We start from the raw sequence: 19136 nt of genomic DNA on the forward strand, positions 1-19136 counted from the left end.
TGTGATCGCCCTTTTTTATTTTTCAGTTCAACCCATATGGCCTAGTTTGATGATCCCTCTAACATCCCTCCGCACAGCTGTAATAGATTCTTTAATCAATACCGCAACCACCCCCCCACTCCTCCCTTTTTACCCTCCCCTCTATCCCGTCTGAAAATTCTGTAACCAGGAATGTTGAGTTGCCATACCTGCCTCTCTTTTAACCATGTCTCTGTAATAGCTATAATATCGTACTCCCATGTGTCTACCTGTGCTCTCAGCTCATCTACCTTATTCGCTATACTCCTTGCATTGAGGTATATACCATTTAGTACAGCCAAACCTCCTTGTTGACTACTATCTAGCCCTTGTTAATTGTAAACTGATCTGATTGAATAATCCCTTTACCCTCATCACATATTTTCCATTTTTAGTAAAGGTATTTGCTTTAATTTCTTCAGTTTCTCTTCCCACCAGCTCCACCCACCCAGAGGTCAATATTTTATCTATCTGTAGAATAAAACTGAAATAACTAAGCCCAAAATATCAACTCCATGTCTAATATTTCTTGGAGCAGCTACGAGGGAATAGCTAGATTTGGCTTTCGAATATTACTGCAACAGTCATGAAAGTTAGTCAATCCGCCATCCCAGCACAATTCAAAAAAAGTTAAAATTCGTTCAGTCTGATTCAAAATTCTGAAGCCAACCCAACAATCATGGCAGCATATTACTTAGAATCTAGAATGAATTAGAATCCATTTGCCATCATCAGTATACTTACCTGGCATGCAAGTCCAAATGTAAAGATTTACATTTGAAAGATCAATATTTCTGAGCTTTTAGAAGTAGTATTATTTAACAGTTAAGCAAATGGTTAAAAAATGATTTTGTTCCACGACATGATTAGAATAGCTTTATTTGCACTACTGCAACAATTTCTCCAGCCTTGTTCTCCCCACCCAATTTGAAAAAATGCATTGTACTTGGCAGGAAAGAGAGAAATTATTTTCTTTGGACTCTTGGAAAATTGTATGAAGTGAATGAAGCATAAAACAGAAAATTAAAGCCGTAGCATCCCATAGGGCTCAAAATGAGTTACTGTGATTAAGAATGTTCACCTTGGTGTAGCAATGTGCCCAAAACAGCATGTCTCGGCTTTCAGTGTTTATGTAACTTAGAATTTTATAAACTTGATCAACCACACATATTTTCCTGCATTAGTGAATTACAAGATACAGCTTCAGAGCTTCGCTTTCAAACCCAATTACATTTAGGCAGGGAAAGAATATCTAAGTTGTCACGGAACGTAACAGAGGGAATGTTTCATTTCTAAAGATATGCAAAACTTGCCGATAACCTACACATTTTTAAATTATTTAATCTTTACTAAAAACAAATGCATTAACCTCACTAGACTTGAATTTAGAAAAGTTCTTGTTTACTATTCTACCACCCCCATATCCTCAACAAATACAACTTGCACTTACACAGCACTTTTAAGATTAAAAAAAAATCCCAAGGTGCTTCACAAAAACATAACCTGACAAATAATGGTGCCAAGCCAAAAAAGGAGTTAGTACCAGGAGTGATCAAAAGCTTGCTCAAAGAGGTGGGTTTTAAGCATGGTTTTAAAGGAGGATAGGGAGGTGCGGAAGGGCAAGGGGAGCGAGATGGTCCATAAGGCACAGCTGCCAATGGTGTAGAGGGGGAGGCATTGATTCACCAGAGGCCAGAAAGGGGGTTAGAGAGAGAGGCCATGAAGGAGTTTGAACACAAGGGCGAGAATTTTAAATTTGAGGCACTGGGGAACCAGCACCCAATATAGATCAGGTGGAGAGATAGAGCTGGGTGTTGTCAGCATATATTTGGAAGCTGTCCCCATGTCTGTAGATGATGTCACCAAGGGATAGGATGTAGATGAGGAAGAGGAGGGAGCAATGTATAGATCCTGGGTAAATTCCGGTGTAAACAATTCAGGGACAGAAATAGTAGCCAATACTGGAGCTAACCTGGCTATGGTTGATAAGTAATAGCCAACACACACAAGCGCAGTCCCACTGACCAGAATAATGGAATAGAGGCATCAGAGGATGGTTTGATCAAATGAGTCAAAAGCTGCAGAGAGGAAGAGCTTACTGTGCCCGCTCACCTATACTGACTCTCGGTTAAGAAACACATCCATTTTACAATTCTCATCCTTGATTTCAAATCTCTCTATGGCCTCGGCCCTCACAATCTCTAATCTCCTCTGGCCCTACAATCTTCCACGATATCTGCACTCCTCCAATTCTGGCCTCTTGAGCATCCCCCAATTTTAATTGTTCCACCATGGTGGTCATGCCTTCAGCTGCCAAGGCCCTAAGCTCTGGAATTCCCTTCCTAAACCTCTCCGCCTCTCATTCTTCCTTAAAACCTAACTCATTGGCTAAGCTGCCCCAATATCTCCTTATGTGGCTTGGTGTCAAATTTTGTTTGATAATGCTCCTGTGAAGCGTGGGGTGATGGTTGTTGTTGCTGTCGTCGTCATCGCCTCCCAGTTACTGTCACAGGGATGTCATTTGTGAATTTGGTTCTTGCCAAATTTCAGAGATGGGCCAGCGGTGAAAACCTCACTGGAGAGATTCAGACATGTGGGAAATGAACATAAAATTGGGAGGAAATAACATATTCAAGAACTTTGGACAGTTCCACTGGAGCTCCAGATAGCACATCCATCAATTATTGTAATCCCCAAAGCCTTTTTCGACATAATAGAAGAAAAAAGCACAAGATCTCACAATTTCAACTTGGAATTTGTAGGGCTAGAAAGAGTTTTCCAGTTGCAATTGTAGCCGAAACAAGATCCAATTCTACTTGCATACTGTAAGTCAGAGATTCGCAAACTTTTTTGGTGAGCCCTCCCGCAGAGATTCATGTCCTGTGCATGCCATTTCTTTGAGAAACAGTATTTTTGCATAATTAGTGTTAGTGTAAATACAGCTGGTTACCCAGGATACTTATTACTTGTGCTCCCTTTCACTTTTGGGATTTTATATAAAGTCTGTACCGATCATTCAAACTCACTGACTGGGAAATTCTTCAGATCTGCTCCACATTTGCCGACATTATTTTGCCAGAAGTGGGGCAGGAACCCCAGTTATACACAAATGGGGTTTACACTCACAAAGTTTCAGTGGCAAAGCGCGAGTGTATCTGAGGAATTTCCGGTTTGGTGATTAGAGCGTGGGCAGGTACTGCAGGAGCGGGGAGGGCGGGGCGAAGGAGCGGCGAGAGATTGTAGAGGGACATGATCGGTGCCCAGGAGAGACGAGAGTTCAGAGCCCAGAAGAGGCGAGGGCCCAGAGGCAGCACGGGCCAGCCCACACTGCGATACGTGTGCGCACTAGGTCCATGCAGCAGAGCTGACCTCCAGTCGTCTTGGTTAATCCTTGCTACTGGGCCAAGACCTAGCTCTGTCAAGCCCGTGTGGTGGCTGGTGTGCAACGGTCACCCCACGTTTAAAAAAAAAAATCCAAGCACAGGCATCTTCCACCCTTCAAGATTTAGTTCGGTCCTTGAATTTTAGGTCCTTCATTGAAACACTTGTGAAATTTTTGACGTGGAAGCAAGTCATCCTCGATTCGAGGGACTGCCTATGATGATGATGTTAAATGAATAAACTGTTTACATTAAAAAAAAAACGACACAACTCATCCAGGTTCCACTATTCAACCATTTTCAAACTATTTCACATCAAAAACCACATCTCACCATTCTCTCTTGAATTAGAAACAAATGTAATTATTGCACTAGGTGGCAGTATATTCCAGAAATCAGGCAAAGCTCAGTAAGAAGTTATTCTTCATATCAAGGTTAGCATACCTTCATTCATGACTGTGGCTTTTAGTTTTCCCAGCCACCTTATTGATTCCCTATTAAAAAAACAAAATATGTATATTACAAAGAGAGAACATGCAAGAATGCATGAGAAATACTTTCACTACAGTAAAGGAACCATTCAATGTGAATTACAATGACTTTTATGAGCTTCTCCTGCTGTAGCATTCTTGCTGACAGATAATAAAAAGCCTTAACACCATACCTTTGTTCCCCTGACAAACCATTTTTTGCCAAGCAACATTCATTCCAAATCCAGTAAGATTTTTTATTTCAATTAACTCAAATATTAGTGATACACATGCTGTAAATGTTATTCTATTTCACATTCTACACTGGACAGATTTGCAGTTCAAGTTGTAGTAGCTATTATAGTGAATTAATGTCTGTTAAAGAATGTGCTCTTAATTACTAAAAATTGAAGTTAATGACTCCTGTAACTATTTCCACATAAGACAACTTACGCTTAGCATCACAAACTGGAACCATGAAGCCAGCTAATTAGAATAGTGCGGACAGAACTGCCACCATTTCAGCAGTCAACATTAATTAAAGTAGCAAGAATTAAAAAGTTATTATGAACTTACGAAAGAGATCTGGTCCAACCCCAAAGGCGATCAAGCAAGTTCCAGGAGTTCACGAAGACTGGCGACACTAGTCCCCAATGGCCTACCTAACCTTCCACACGTAGGGATGTTTCCCACTCGCAAGAACTCGTCCAGCTCCCTTTTGAATGCTTGCAGCAAATTTATACTCACTGCATATGTCAGCAATTTATTCCAGAGGTTAAATTATTTGTCCACATGGACAGAATCTTCTAACCCTTTCATTATTTGAAGACCTCAATATCTACTCAAAGTCTATGCTTTATCAAAGTAAAAGGCCCCAACTCTCTAAGCCTGTCCTGATAACAAAAAGCACTTAAGCTAGGCATCAATCTAGGAGGTCCGATTATGAACCTTTTCTAGGGCCTCAATAGCTCCATCATGTAAAGAGACCAAAACAGTATTTTAGAAGTGGCCTGACCGAGGCGCTATATAAGGAAAGGATGGTACTTCTTGTTTAATATTTAATTATCCTAACAATACATCTAAACACTCTGCTTTTGCAATAGCCTCATGACACTGATCATAGATCTTCAATGAATCATGCACTAGAATACCGTTGTCCAACAGGTTAGCCTCATGTGACAAATTGTGAATCCAGATGTGACCAATTGAATTGCTTCAGTAAATAAAAAATGATGTTGGAATGCAGCAGCAGACAAGAGGAACATAAACAGAAAAGTGCATAAAATTACAAAGAAGAAGAAGGGAAGAAGAACAGGTTTAAATTTACAGAAAAAAAGCTTCTTATTTTCCAAATATACTTTCCAAATTTAGGAAAATAATGCAAAACAATGTAAATGAATTAAATAGTAATTAGATTCATAACTTGAGCAAGAAGGGAAAGAGGAATCTGGCGAAAAGGTACATTAGGTTTCAAAATCAAATCAAAAAGGGGATTGTTTTGCCTAATTACCCTTCCCATTCTTTAAAATGCTTATGTTTTTATATAACTAAAAAGAAAAATTCACATATTGGGCCCAAATTTGTCCAGGAGTTGCTCCGTTTTTTTTGGAGCAACTTGATTTTTCTGGAGTATATTAAAACGTGAGTTAGTTAGGATTTTTTTTAGTTTCATTTTGTTTTATTCAAAAGGGGGCGTTACCAGCCACCTACGCTCATTTTGGCCATTTAAGCCGCTTTGCAGCGCTAACAGTTGCTCCAACCTAACTTAGGCTGGCGTATGTGGCCACTCGTGGCAGCACAGAAAACTCTTGGAGAGTTAAGAAATCAGCGCAGATAGGTACTTAATGACTTGACTAAAGAATGTGAATAGGATCAAACAGCTATACAGGACAAATGACAAACTTTGCAAAGTTAATTTACTGTACAACAGAAGCATTCATGGAAGCTTAAACTACAAAAATAAAAGTAGTAGAGACAAAACATATTTACATAATTTTTTCAAAATATCCAAATAAAAAAATAGAAGTACCTCCTGCTCATAATTCTTATGTTCTTATGTAGGAAAGTATTTTCATCAACAGGGTTAAGGAAAGTCTTGAGTAAGCTCATTAAAATTACTAACTACACAGTTATCACTCCCTCCCACCATCAAGTCTCTTCTCACGAAACAAAGCACAACCATCAATAATAAATAAAAAATAAAACTTAAGTCCTACCTTCCTAACTCAGCCGGGAAGTCAGCAGGCCGGCCGGTGCGGGAGGACACTTGGCCAGGGATAGGTGCGGAACTCTCTCTATGACGTGCAGCAGCCCGGCGCGCGTCGTGAGGCCACTCGGCCTGGGATACAGGTGGGACATCGGGTCCCACGCTGCAGAGGAGCTACTGCGCTTACGCAAAACCTCCAGTGTGCATGCGTTGAGCTGTCGGCACTCTTAAGTGCAGGACCCTAGCTCCGCCCCCTAATTAAATTGCCACGCCACGGGAGAGGCCACAGAGCGACTAGAATCCGGGGACAACTTTTTGCCGCCGTTTTTATCCTAGAAAGTTGGCATGTCTCACGTGAGTGCGCCGAAAAAACGGGTGAGCCAAATTTGGGCCCAAAGTGTGGAAAGGTGCATTAATATTCTATCAGCAGTTGATCATAGTAATAAGGACGACAGACTGGAAATACAACAGAGAATATCTGTTTAGCAGCAATCACTTTGTCATTTTAACAATGAAGAGTTTGGTAAGAGACAGCGGGTTTATCCTTTTAAGCAAATTGCTATTTTATGTTATGCTTTTAGTGTAAGCACACTTAGATGGTATCAGAGTCAATTTTCTGGTCAGTGTGTGGACCAGGTGGGACGTGGCCACTGCAAATTTTGTAATTGTTCAACTGGAGATGGGCTGACCCACCAAAACATCCAGGTCAGTCTAATTATGATAAAGGTGGAAGTTGAGGCTCGGGCTGGTGCCAGATGCTCACCTGGAGAGATGGGATATGAAAAATCATGTTAGAGATCATCATGATGAACGTTACTTGCAAAATATAAGAGAATTGGCCACAATTTATGTCGGGGCAAATTTCTTCTGGTCTATCCAAAGACTGAGGCAAAAAGATAGCTGGCACTATAAATGTAGAGTCAATAAACAGAGTGTGTGAGCATGTGATCAAGTGACACAGCACTGAAACCATTCACATAATTGCCAGAACAGTGAAGGTGGTGTTGCTGCATGAGGTGGCTTGCCCTGCTAGCCATTCCAGGACACCTTCCCCAGAAGATTGAAAGAAAACATGACTAGCAGGAGATAGAAGCAAGTCTCAACACTGTTTGCACTCACTACCCACTAAACTTGGAGAAAGACAAGGAAAAAGATGGCATATCTTAAGGAAGTTGTTAAGGTAATTGCCAATTGTATCATTTACCGGGTACATGGCTCATAAAATGCATGCAGAGTGTAACTGGACAACTTTTTGCATTTTATTGCCAGCCTATGCCAAGCCCTCACACAGCTCTGTTGACTGTATAGACCCATGGGAACATATTACAACTGTAACCAATACTTCCAAAGGGCTTCAGACATAAAAAGAACACTGGAACACAGCATGCTTGCAAGATCCAGGGTCACTTAATGACATTTAGGATGGACAGCAGCTTTCAGCGCATATATCAATGTTCCTTCAAATTACAAGATATCAAAACTCCTTCACTTGCACAAGATAGCACCCAATATAATGGGCCCAAATTTCCACAAGAAAAAAAACGGGCGCCCCTCCGAGCTGGGCGCCCGTTTTTCACGCCTAAAACAGCGCCTAAAAAAATCCTTGGTATTCTCCACCTACTTACAGGTCCTGTGGCACTCGGTGCAGCCGGCACGAGCTGTGGGGGGGGCGGAGCCAGGTCCCTGCGCTGAAAACAGTGCCGGGGCCTCTGCACATGCACGCTACAGTCGGCACGCAAGTGCAGTAGCTCCAGGCGCCGAACTGTGTGGGAGGGGCCCGAAGCACGCAGCCCCCAGCCCTGGCCCAATGGCCTCACTGGGGCTGCGTGAATGAGGCTCCTCCCACGGCCAGCTCCTGCTCCCCGCCTGACCAGACCCGACACCCGCTCCCCACCCCCCGTCCCGACCCGACACCCGCTCCCCCCCCCCGACCCGACACCCGCTCTCCCCCCCCCCGCCCGAGACCCGCTCTCCCCCCCCACCCCCCGCCCCGAGACCCGCTCCCCCCCGACCCGACACCCGCTCCCCCCCCCGACCCGACACCCGCTCCCACTCCCCCCCCCCCCCCGACACCCGCTCCCCCCCCCCCGCCGCGACCGACACCTGCCCCGACCCAACACCCGCTCCCCCCCGACACCCGCTCCCCCCCGTTCCTGTTCCCCGACCCCCCCCCCCGCCTGTTCCCCGACCCCCCCCCCCTCTCTTCCCTCCCTCTCTTGCTCAGCAGCACGAATAGCTGCAGAATTCTCCCTGGCTGAAGCACTTTCACACAGGTAGGAAGATGGTTTATTTAATCTTTTCTTGGCTTATAAATGTTTATTCAGGTTGGATTTATTTGTATAATATTTGTAGAAGTATAAATAAGGATTTATTATCGAATTTAATGAGTTCCCTTCCCCCCCACCTCGTTCTGGGCGCCTAATTTGTAACCAGCGCCTGATTTTTTAATGTGTAGAACAGGTTTTTTCAGTTCTACAAAAATCTTCACTGGCGCCATTCTACTTTAGTTTGGAGTACATTTTCACTGTGGAAACTTTCAAATCAGGCGTCAGTGGCCGGACACACCCCCTTTTGAAGAAAAAATTCTGTTCTAAACTAGAACTCTTCTACCTGACTAGAATTGCAGAAAAAAAAATGTGGAGAATTGCGATTTCTAAAATAGTCCGTTCTCCACCAGTTGCTCCTAAAAATCAGGCGCGCCATGTGGAAACTTGGGCCCAAGGGAACAGATCTGAACTGGAAAAGGGCTTAGAAATTACACGCACTCAAATTCCACTGGAGGAGGTCACCAGAGAACTCTTACACGGGGCAGTAGTAAAATATTGCAAATGCTGGAATCCAAACAAAAGCAGAAAATGCTGGAAACACTAAGCAATCCAGGCAGAGAGAAACAGAGTTAACGTTTCAGGTCTGTGACGAAGGGTCTGTTGCTCTCTCCATGGATGCTGCCTGGCTTGCTGAGTGTTTCCAGCATTTTTTGTTTTTGTCTCTTACAGAGGATCTTGCCCTACTTATGATCAATTACATGATAATTACGCAAATTGATGAAGCATGCCCGACCTGAAAATCAAATCTTATTTTGCTACGAAGACATTTTTGACTTTGTATGTAACATGGTAATTTTCACAAGCAGTTATTTAAAATTTATTGCAAATTGGAAAATTAACTGGGTGTAGTGCAATGTGGATAAATTATTCTGCAAATGCCAACACTCCCAAATGGAAGTTGTAACTTGGAGAATGCATCTTGTGCCAAGCAAAAATATCCAGATTCAAATGGATTTGTACATAAATAGTTCTATATTTCATTATTTCTGCAGCTATTTGTGTTAACTCCACAGGCTGGGAATGTGTTAATCAACTGCATCCAAGGTAAAAACCATTAACTGTTCAATATAATGAGGAGAGACAATACAAGCTAAATGGTACAATTTTAAAGGAGGTGCAGGAACCAAGAAACACAAGGATGTTTGTGTACAAATCTTTGAAGGTGGTAGAAAAGGTTAACAAAGCAGTTAATAAAGCATATGGGATCCTGGGCTTTATAAATAGAATCCTAGGGATAGAAATTGCATCCCGTTTCACTGGTTTTAACCGCAGCTGTGGTTGAGGTCACCTCAAGCAAAATTCCGCTCTTTGTGGAAGTTGGGGGGGGGGGGGGGGGGGGGCAGAGTGACCACTGCGATGACGTCACCACGGCTCTCCCCTTCACTTAAAGAGGAGAGCCTTCGCGATTTTAAAACTTCGGCCCACTGGGCCACCAGGGAGGGTTTCGGCTGGGCCAGCAACTTGGCACCCAAGCCAAACCCGAGGGCATAGTTGTCGGGCCGACATGGCAGTCAGCCAACAAAAAAAAACAACATGGCGGCAGTGCATCCTCCACTTTTAGGCTACAGCCTCACTGGACCACCGGGAAAAAAAAACATGTTTCAGCACTGCCCAGCGGGCCGAAGATTTTCAGAGGGGAATTTCGCCGTCGGGAGGGGTAGGTGATGCACTTAACATGGATCGGCAGCAGCGGAGCTGGGGGGGGGGGGGAAATCGGGGCACCACCGGGAAACCTCGGATGGACAATTGGGCTATCAATGGCCATTCCACGAAAAGTTGGCGGCCACTCCACTCCGCAGCATGGCCGCCGATTTGTGGTGGTAACCGGCCTTAAGGCCAAGGAGGAGATTTGATAGAGATATTTAAAATCATGAAGGGTTCAGATAAAAGTAAATAAAGACAAACTGTTTCCAATGGCTGAAGGCTTGATAATCAGATAATCAGAGCACAGATTTAAAGTGATTGGCAAAAGAACAAGAGACGACATGAGGCAAAATATTTTTACACAACGAGTGGTCAGGATTTGGAATGCACTGTGTGTTAGGGTCGTGGATACAAATTCAATAGTACTTGAAATACTTGAAGGAGAAATAATTGCAGGGATATGGGTAAAGAGCCAGGGGGCGGGGTGGGATTAACTGGATTGGTCTTTGAAAGAGCCGGTGCAGACTCGATGGGCCGAATGGCCTCCTTCTGTGCTGTACTATTCTATGATCACTTAACACCTTCAACATCACATGACACATTTTAGAATGCATTGACTCAAGGAGAATGTACCATTTTGAATGCTTTGCAATTCTTCAATCTTCAAGGTATCAGTCACAGGATCACAAGTTATGCTTAAATAGCACCTTTAAAATAATAAAATGCCCCAAAATGCTTCACAAAGAAAGTGGATGGAGATTGAGAAATAATGAAAGGGGGATTAGATTAAGTGACTGAAAGCAAGATTGAAGAGGTCTGCACACAAAAGTGGAAGAGGAGATCATAAACACAAGTACAGTATAGGGTTGAAAGTGATTGCAGAAGTAGTGAGGGTTGATGCAATGGAATGAGAAAGGAAAATAAATGAGCATGAAAGAATCAGTGGAATTACCTATTGTTAGATGGCTGAGATGATCTTTACATCAGACATTGAAAAGAAGCGTTAAAGAAATTAAACACGAGAGAAACGAGGAATGTGTGAATTGTTAGAAGATGAAACAGAAAGAAACAGCAACACAAAGACAACAAAGACAGGGGAGAAAGAATCCACATTTTTTGACATACCACGTACAACACCATGGTAGATCCACTAACATTTTATAAACTTCTAGAAGTGACAAAGGGAGAGCAAGACAGACAGGGAAATGGAAACGGGGGGGGGAGAAGATGAGAAAGAACCAGATAGACCGACAGAGAAAATGTCTTTGCTCATCATTAAAAATACGAGATGAATTTTGAAATTATTAACTGCATTTCGCGAATTAGAAAATATAAACATTTTAGTTACTGAATGGTGTGTGCACGAGATATGAATGCACAGTCTTTCCTCATTATACGGAGTTATTCTGTTTACAAACACAAATATTTTGAATTTTGAAAGCAAACAAAGCCTCAAATTATCGTATGTGTTCTGTAGATAGTTAGAAAATTAAATGTTCATTACTGATACCTGCGACACAGAAAAAAAGAAAGATAGAGATACACTAAATCGAATGTTTGCATAAATTTCTCAAAGTTACAAAGCAATAAAACAGGAGATTGTCAGATGGCTGAGATGCTTTTTACAACAGACAAGAGAAAGATGCATGAAAGAAATTAGACAAGAGAAAACCACCAGAACTAAGAATTTCTCCACACCCCCAGTTCTATACCCTCCATGCCCACCACCACAATTGGTAGATACTAGCAATGAGCAAAATCCCATATTTCTGCACCCTCTTCAATTTTCCCTCCACAGTTTTGCCAAAACCCACAATGATGCCAGACCAAAGCAAACCACATGCTTTCAAACCCAGCAGGCTCCACAATGCTGCCAAACATCAGGATCCCTAAAGCACTTCTTCACACAAAGGTTCGTGGAAATTTGGAAATCCCCCCAAAAAGCTGTTGAGGCTAGGCCAATTGAAAATTCCAAAACTGAGATTGATAGATTTTTGTGAGGTAAAGATATTAAGGGAACAAAATTGCCCCTTCAATAAGAGCTGTGGGCACCGCTTTCAGGCGGCCATGGGTCGGTGAGCACTCACCGCTCGGTCGGCACGGAGGGGCCGCCATTTTGAAAATTGCCCTCGTGGATCTTCCCGGCGGACAATGTCTCCGCTGCGCCCGTGCAGCCACCCCGTCAACCGCTTACCGACCGGTGGCGACCCCCTTTTCGCCCCGCGTGTGAAATTGCTCGCGGGATTGGATTGGCTGCCGGTCGGTGCCACTGACAGCTTTTCCTGGCGGGAACCATCTTGTGGCTTGGTGCTTAAAGGGGAGAGCGCACTGCTGCGGTCGCCATTTTATTTTAATTGTCGGCCGACTGTCAGGTCGGCCCGATAATGGCGGCCACGGGTTTGGTCGGGCTGCCTGGCACCCTCCCCCCCCCCCCCTCTGGTACCAGGCCACTGGCCCGGCCGAAACCCTCCCTGGTGGCCCAGTGTTTGCCACCAAAGTGGCCGCAGAGTTCGCAGTGGCCCTCCCCTTTAACTGAAGGGATGTTATGAGGTACGCAATGTCATCAGCGCGGCGCTGATGACTCGGAGCGATAGCAGCTCTGACCCATCTGCACTTCCACCCCTCTGATGACGGCCATTCCGACCCACCCCACTGCAAAAAAAACCAGAGAGCTGAATTTCCCCAGATTGTCCGCCCCATGCATTGGGCAGAAGGTTCACTTAAAAATCGGCAGGTGCGCCCCATTTTAGGCAGAGGGCAATTTCAGCCCCTAAGGGTTACGAACCAAGGCGGGTAGATGGAGTTAAGATACAGATCAGCTGTGATCTAATTGAATGGCGGATCAGGCTCAAGTGCTGAATGGCTTATTCCTGTTCCTGTTCCTATGTTCTCAGTTCTGCCAAAGCCCAGAACTATCCTTCAGCGCTACTAAGCCCAAGAGCATTCTCAATTGTACCAAATCACGTGGTTGCTCACAATACTATTAAAGCCCAGGACCATCCCAAGGCCCTGATCCAAGTGAAGTGTAGTTAAACCAAATGTTAAATTAACTCCAGCATCCTGTATATTCTCAACTTTAAAACTGGTATGGAATAAAAGGTAAATACATAGGTGAAGGAATGCATGACCACTCTTTTGCAGAATAATTGAAAAAACTGTGGAATTCAATTCCCAATGAGTCATGAAAATTCCAAAATACCATTTAATAAAAACAAAATTTGATTTAATATATTGTACATCTGTAAGCCTGATGTTAGCACCTACAAAGGCATAAACACCCCTATTTTTTATAAAACAGAGCATTCTATGATTTACCATGATCAACTGCACAGGAAATGTGCTTTCCATATAAAAAATATATGGTTGGCAGGGAACTATCATCTGCTAATTCATTCAAGTTATTCTTGTGAGCTGAAGCTACAAAAGTAAAGTTTGAGAGATTTATAAATGTCAGAAGAACACAGAGACTCCTATTACCTTATGCTCACGAACTCAAACATGTCTTGCACAATTTAGTCCATTTCTTGGAAAGTTGATTCTATACATTAGCATTATGCAGGTGGTGTGTGTAGCATGGTAAAAATTTGTGATGCATATTAAAGGGAAATAGAGATGATAGGGATAAAACAGTGGTTCTCAAACTGAAGTCCAGGGAGAGGTGCTCAGGGGTCCGCGAAACATTGACGAATTATTCCGTTGGAAAAGATCTCTGAAAAATTGCAGACCGTAAAAATGAACCAGAGAGGAGGCGGGATCAGAGTGTTCATGTTCAGGGTCCTTCCAATAACCTCATTGGTGTCTGTGGGAGGTGAGCGGAGGTTGGCTGGCTGCTTATACAGCAACGTGTAACTGAAAAATGGAAACATTTAGTTGGGAGTCGCTAAGTTTTAAAGTTCAACCAAGGGCGAGCCGCCATCGTTCAGGTCTCCTGCATGCTCCATGCGATCCGCTGGAGCGTTTTTATTCATTGCCCAAACTTCTCCTGAACCAGTTGCTCGGGATAATCTTGGGTTATTAATGTTGGCGAGTTGATACCGCCACTGGGCTGAATCGAGCTGAAATCCCATTACCACGGCAATACTGATTTATGTGCTGGAAAAGTTGCGCAGTAGAGGGAGCGGGACTGTTGGAGACCCAGGGCCGGTCAGCTTGCCCGGCTGTTGTTTTTGTTAGGGGGAAGGGAGAGGTGAGTTCGGGTTCGCACGTCACATAGAAACATAGAAAATAAGTGCAGGACTAGGCAATTCGGCCGTTTGATCCTACACCACCATTCAATAAGATCATGGCTGATCATTCACCTCAGTACCCCCTTCCTGCTTTCTCTCCATACCCCTTGATCCCCTGAACCGTAAGGGCCATATAACACTCCCTCTAGAATATATCCAATGAACTGGCATCAACAACTCTCTGCGGCAGGGAATTCCACAGGTTAACAACTCTGAGTGAAGAAGTTTCTCCTCACCTCAGTCCTAAATGGCCTACCCATTATCCTAAGACTATGTCCCCGGTTCTGGACTTCCCCAACATCGGGAACATTCTTCCCGCATCTAACCTGTCCAGTCCCGTCAGAATCTTATAAGTTTCTATGAGATCTCCTCTCAGCCTTCTAAACTCCAGTGAATAAAGGCCCAGTTGATCCAGTCTCTCCTCATATGACAGTCCAGCCATCCCTGGAATCAATCTGGTGAACCTTCGCTGCACTCCCTCAATAGCAAGAATGTCCTTCCTCAGATTAGGAGACCAAGCACAATATTCCAGGTGAGGCCTCACTAAGGCCCTGTACAACTGCAGTAAAACCTCCCTGCTCCTATACTCAAATCCCCTAGCTATGAAGGCCAACATACCATTTGCCTTCTTGACCGCCTGCTGTACCTGCATGCCAACTTTCAATGACTGATGAACCATGACACCTAGGTCTCGTTGCACCTCCCATTTTCCTAATCTGCCGCCAATCAGATAATATTCTGCCTTCGTGTTTTTGCCCCCAAAATGGATAACCTCACATTTATCCACATTATACTGCATCTGCCATGCATTTGTCCACTCACCTAACCTGTCCTAGTCACCCTGCAGCCTCTTAGCATCCTCCTCACAGCTCACACCGCCACCCAGCTTAGTGTCATCTGCAAACTTGGAGATATTACGCTCAATTCCTTCATCTAAATCGTTAATGTATATTGTAAAGAGCTGGGATCCCAGCACTGAGCCCTGCGCCACTCCATTAGTCACTGCCTGCCATTCTGAAAAGGACCCGTTTATCCCGACTCTCTGCCAACCAGTTCTCTATCCATGTCAGTACATTACCCCCAATACCATGCGCTTTGATTTTGCACACCAATCTCTTGTGCGGGACCTTGTCAAAAGCCTTTTGACAGTCCAAATACACCATATCCACTGGTTCTCCCTTGTCCACTCTACTAGTTACATCCTCAAAAAATTCCAGAAGATTCGTCAAGCATGATTTCCCTTTCATAATTCCATGCTGACTTGGACCGATCCTGTCGCTGCTTTCCAAATGCACTGTTTCATCCTTAATGATTGATTCCAACATTTTCCCCACTACTGAGGTCAGGCTAACCGGTCCATAATTACCCATTTTCTCTCTCCCTCCTTTTTTAAAAAGTGGTGTTACATTTGCTACCCTCCAGTTCATAGGAACTGATCCAGAGTCGATAGACTGTTGGAAAATGATCACCAATGCATCCACTATTTCTAGGGCCACTTCCTTAATTACTCTGGGATGCAGACTATCAGGCCCCGGGGATTTATCGGCCTTCAATCCCATCAATTTCCCTAACACAATTTCCCGCCTAAAAAGGATATCCTTCAGTTCCTCCTCCTCACTAGGCCCACTGTCCCCTAGTACATTCAGAAGGTTATTTGTGTCTTCCCCCGTGAAGACAGAACCAAAGTATTTGTTCAATTGGTCTGCCATTTCTTTGTTCCCCATTATAAATTTACCTGAATCCGACTGCAAGGGACCTATGTTTGTCTTCACTAATCTTTTTCTCTTCATATCTATAGAAGCTTTTGCAGTCAGTTTTTATGTTCCCTGCAAGCTTCCTCTCGTACTCTATTTTCCCCCTCTTAATTAAACCCTTAGTCCTCCTCTGCTGAATTCTAAATTTCTCCCAGTCGTCAGGTTTGTTGCTTTTTCTCGCCAATTTATATGCCTCTTCCTTGGTTTTAACACTATCCTTAATTTCCCTTGTTAGCCACGGTTGAGCCACCTTCCCCATTTTATTTTTACTCCAGACAGGGATGTACAATTGCTGAAGTTCATCCATGTGATCTTTAAATGTTTGCCATTGCTTATCCACCGTCAACCCTTTAAGCATCCTTTGGCTAGTCGATTCTAGCCAATTCACGCCTCATATGGTCGAAGTTACCTTTCCTTAAGTTCAGGACCCTAGTTTCCAAATTAACTGTGTCACTCTCCATCTTAATAAAAAATTCTACCATATTATGGTCACTCTTCCCTAAGGAGCCTCGCACAACAAGATTGCTAATTAGTCCCTTCTCATTACACATCACCCATCACCGTTGGAGACAGCAGGCTGACAGAGCTAGGAATGCAAGGGCTGTTCCTGGCCTGCTTAGAAAGTTTTGACTGTTAAAAAAACAAGTTTGTTTGATGTGGATGTTAACGGGCGGGTGTAAGGCAGACAATCCCAATCACTCAAGCTGCTGTATGTTTGGGAGGGTTTTTTTTGCTTGAGAGCTTTTTTAATTTTACTTCTTTAGCATTGAATTAAAATTGAGGCTTTTGCTAATGTCAAGTTATATATTTTTTTTTGTTAAAGGTTTGTAATTAAAATTAGTAGATGAGCTGAGCAGTAGTATTTAGGACGGTACTTAAAATTAATCGAACAAGTAGGAAAGTGAACAGCAGGCACATCTTTAAATAAATTGTCAAACATCACACCAAGGATAGACAAACTCTGCAGTGAGAAGCAAGCACACCCATCTCACTGATATCTGTAAGTAAATATCTGGGGCCCAAAACTGATCATGTCCCACTACCGCCCGATTCTCGGTGGTATTCAGACGGCTCTTCATTTCTTACAACCCGCTGCTGCTGCGATCCTCTCGCGCGAATTTCATGGAAATGTAGCGGGTGACAGCGAGAGTGGGGTGCAAGCCATTAGACTTGGCAAAGATCGGAGGCCGAGTTCTGCGCATGCGCGATTGGGGGTCATCCGCACATATGCGGGGGAGAGAGAGAGAGAGAGAGAGAGAGAGAGAGAAAGAAAATAGAAAGTACCAAAGACAAAGGACAAAGCAGGAAAGTCAGAAAAAAATTATTAATTGTGTAAGATTTATTAATGATCTTAAATAAAATCATGAGTGAGAAGACGACCCTGAAAAGAGTCAAAGATAGGCAGAGGCTGAGGGCACCATGATTGACGGACGCGGAGCTGGACACACTTGTCTCTGCGGTGGAGGCAAAGTATCGGGACCTTACCAGGGATGGTCGTGGGAAGCCATCCCCGGTCCAGTACCAGCGGATCTGGAAGGAAATTGGGGAGGCCAAGTCCGCAGTGGGGACAAGGGATGGAGTGTGCGCGAGTGTGTGGGGGGATGTGTGTGTGTGTGTGTGTGTGTGTGTGGGGGGGGTTATGTGTGCGCGCATGCGAACACCAACACCTCCGAGCAGCGACGCACGGGAGGAGGCCCACCAAAGATGCTGGAGATAAGTGACTTGGAGCAGCGTGCCTTAGCCTTAGTGGGTGGGCACAACCGTGCAGCCACTCACGGTGGTGCTGATTCATTGTTTTATATATTGTTGTTTGATTTAAAATTTATTAGTGTTCATTGTAAATTGTTAAAAATAATTTGTTTTAAACTGTTGACATTTTTGAAAGTTCTGAAAGTTTTCCAAGTTTTAAATGTTTTGAATGTTTTACAATTTTATATCAATCTTTTTATTGAATTTAACCACTCTTGTACTGTGTCTAACTTTTAGAAAATGAAGGGTAACAATCATGAGGGTACCATACAGTGGGCAGACAAAGCTGGTACTTAGGGCGGGCAGTAAATGGATCTTAGTGATCAAATTTGCATTTTTTGGCCTTCTTCGATGGGCGGGCAGTATCGACTACTGCCAGCGGTAAATATCTGATGAATTTCCCGCTGGAGGGAACGTGGGTGATAGGTGGGCAGTAATTGATTTTTTTTAATCAAATTCCCATTCCTGGGCAGTAGGTGGGCAGTAATCCTATTTTCCTAAAAGCATTAATGAAACACTCTTTAAATGCAGCACTTTCATATTAGATGTATTGTACATTATTATAATTTAGATGGGGCGGGGAGAGCCGTGATTACTAATCAATTTGAAAATGGATCCTTTGGGGTCTGTAATTACTAATCGATTTGAAAAGGGGTACTTCAACTAAAAGGTTTGGGGCCTGAAATTCATCATATTACCACCCATAAATGCGAATATCATCAAAAAAAATAATTTAACGCCTAGATACCACCCACAATACTGCGGGCGGAAAATTAATCAGTCATTTACCGCCAGAGGTATTCGATACTGCCCGCCCATCGTTTAAGGCCCAAATACCGCCCAAAATGGTAATTTCATAATTAAGATCCATTTACCGCCGGACCCAAATACCTGCCCTGAAAAAGCAGGTCTTACCTGATCTTACACGAACGGTATGGACACCATTTTGGAAACGGAAGCATTTGATGAAACGCTGCTTAAGATTAGTATCTAGCGTCCTCAGAAACTGGAATTTTTTTTCTATTTTGTTTTATCCAGTTTAAAGTTGATCATTTAAGGCCCTTTCACTCAAATCGATGATTAAACAACTCCCTCCACAACCTTCCCCCCACCCTGCACTCCCCACTCCCCCTGTCACTATGTTGAATTTACAAAATGATTCCACACTGATCATTTTTCCTTCACGTTATTTTTACTCTGTTGCTGCAGTCATTTTGCTGACTGTTGGGCTCTTGTTCTTCACCCCAATGTTGAACATGGAAAACTGGCATGAATCTAATTGTTGGGAGTCCTCAGAATAGAGACGGATAGCTATAAAAAAATCACGGGAAAAAAAAATTAAATCGTGCATGCGCAGAAGTC

The 19136-nt window shown here is 43.5% G+C and overlaps 1 protein-coding gene across 2 annotated transcripts in view; it reads right to left on the minus strand.

Annotated features, from left to right (window-relative positions):
* The window catches only part of LOC139273066 (echinoderm microtubule-associated protein-like 4), a 417356-nt gene that overhangs the window by 330235 nt on the left and 67985 nt on the right, over nt 1-19136 (minus strand). The window contains exon 2 of one of the 2 annotated variants that reach the window (XM_070889383.1): nt 3843-3892. The exons of the other annotated variant lie outside the window; for it this stretch is intronic. Within the exon in view, the coding sequence (XP_070745484.1) occupies nt 3843-3852 (10 nt within the window). The 5' untranslated portion in view covers nt 3853-3892. The remainder of the gene's footprint in view (nt 1-3842; nt 3893-19136) is intronic. 2 annotated transcript variants of the gene reach the window in all.

Source organism: Pristiophorus japonicus, chromosome 9, assembly GCF_044704955.1.
Source record: "Pristiophorus japonicus isolate sPriJap1 chromosome 9, sPriJap1.hap1, whole genome shotgun sequence".
NCBI lineage: Eukaryota > Metazoa > Chordata > Chondrichthyes > Pristiophoridae > Pristiophorus > Pristiophorus japonicus.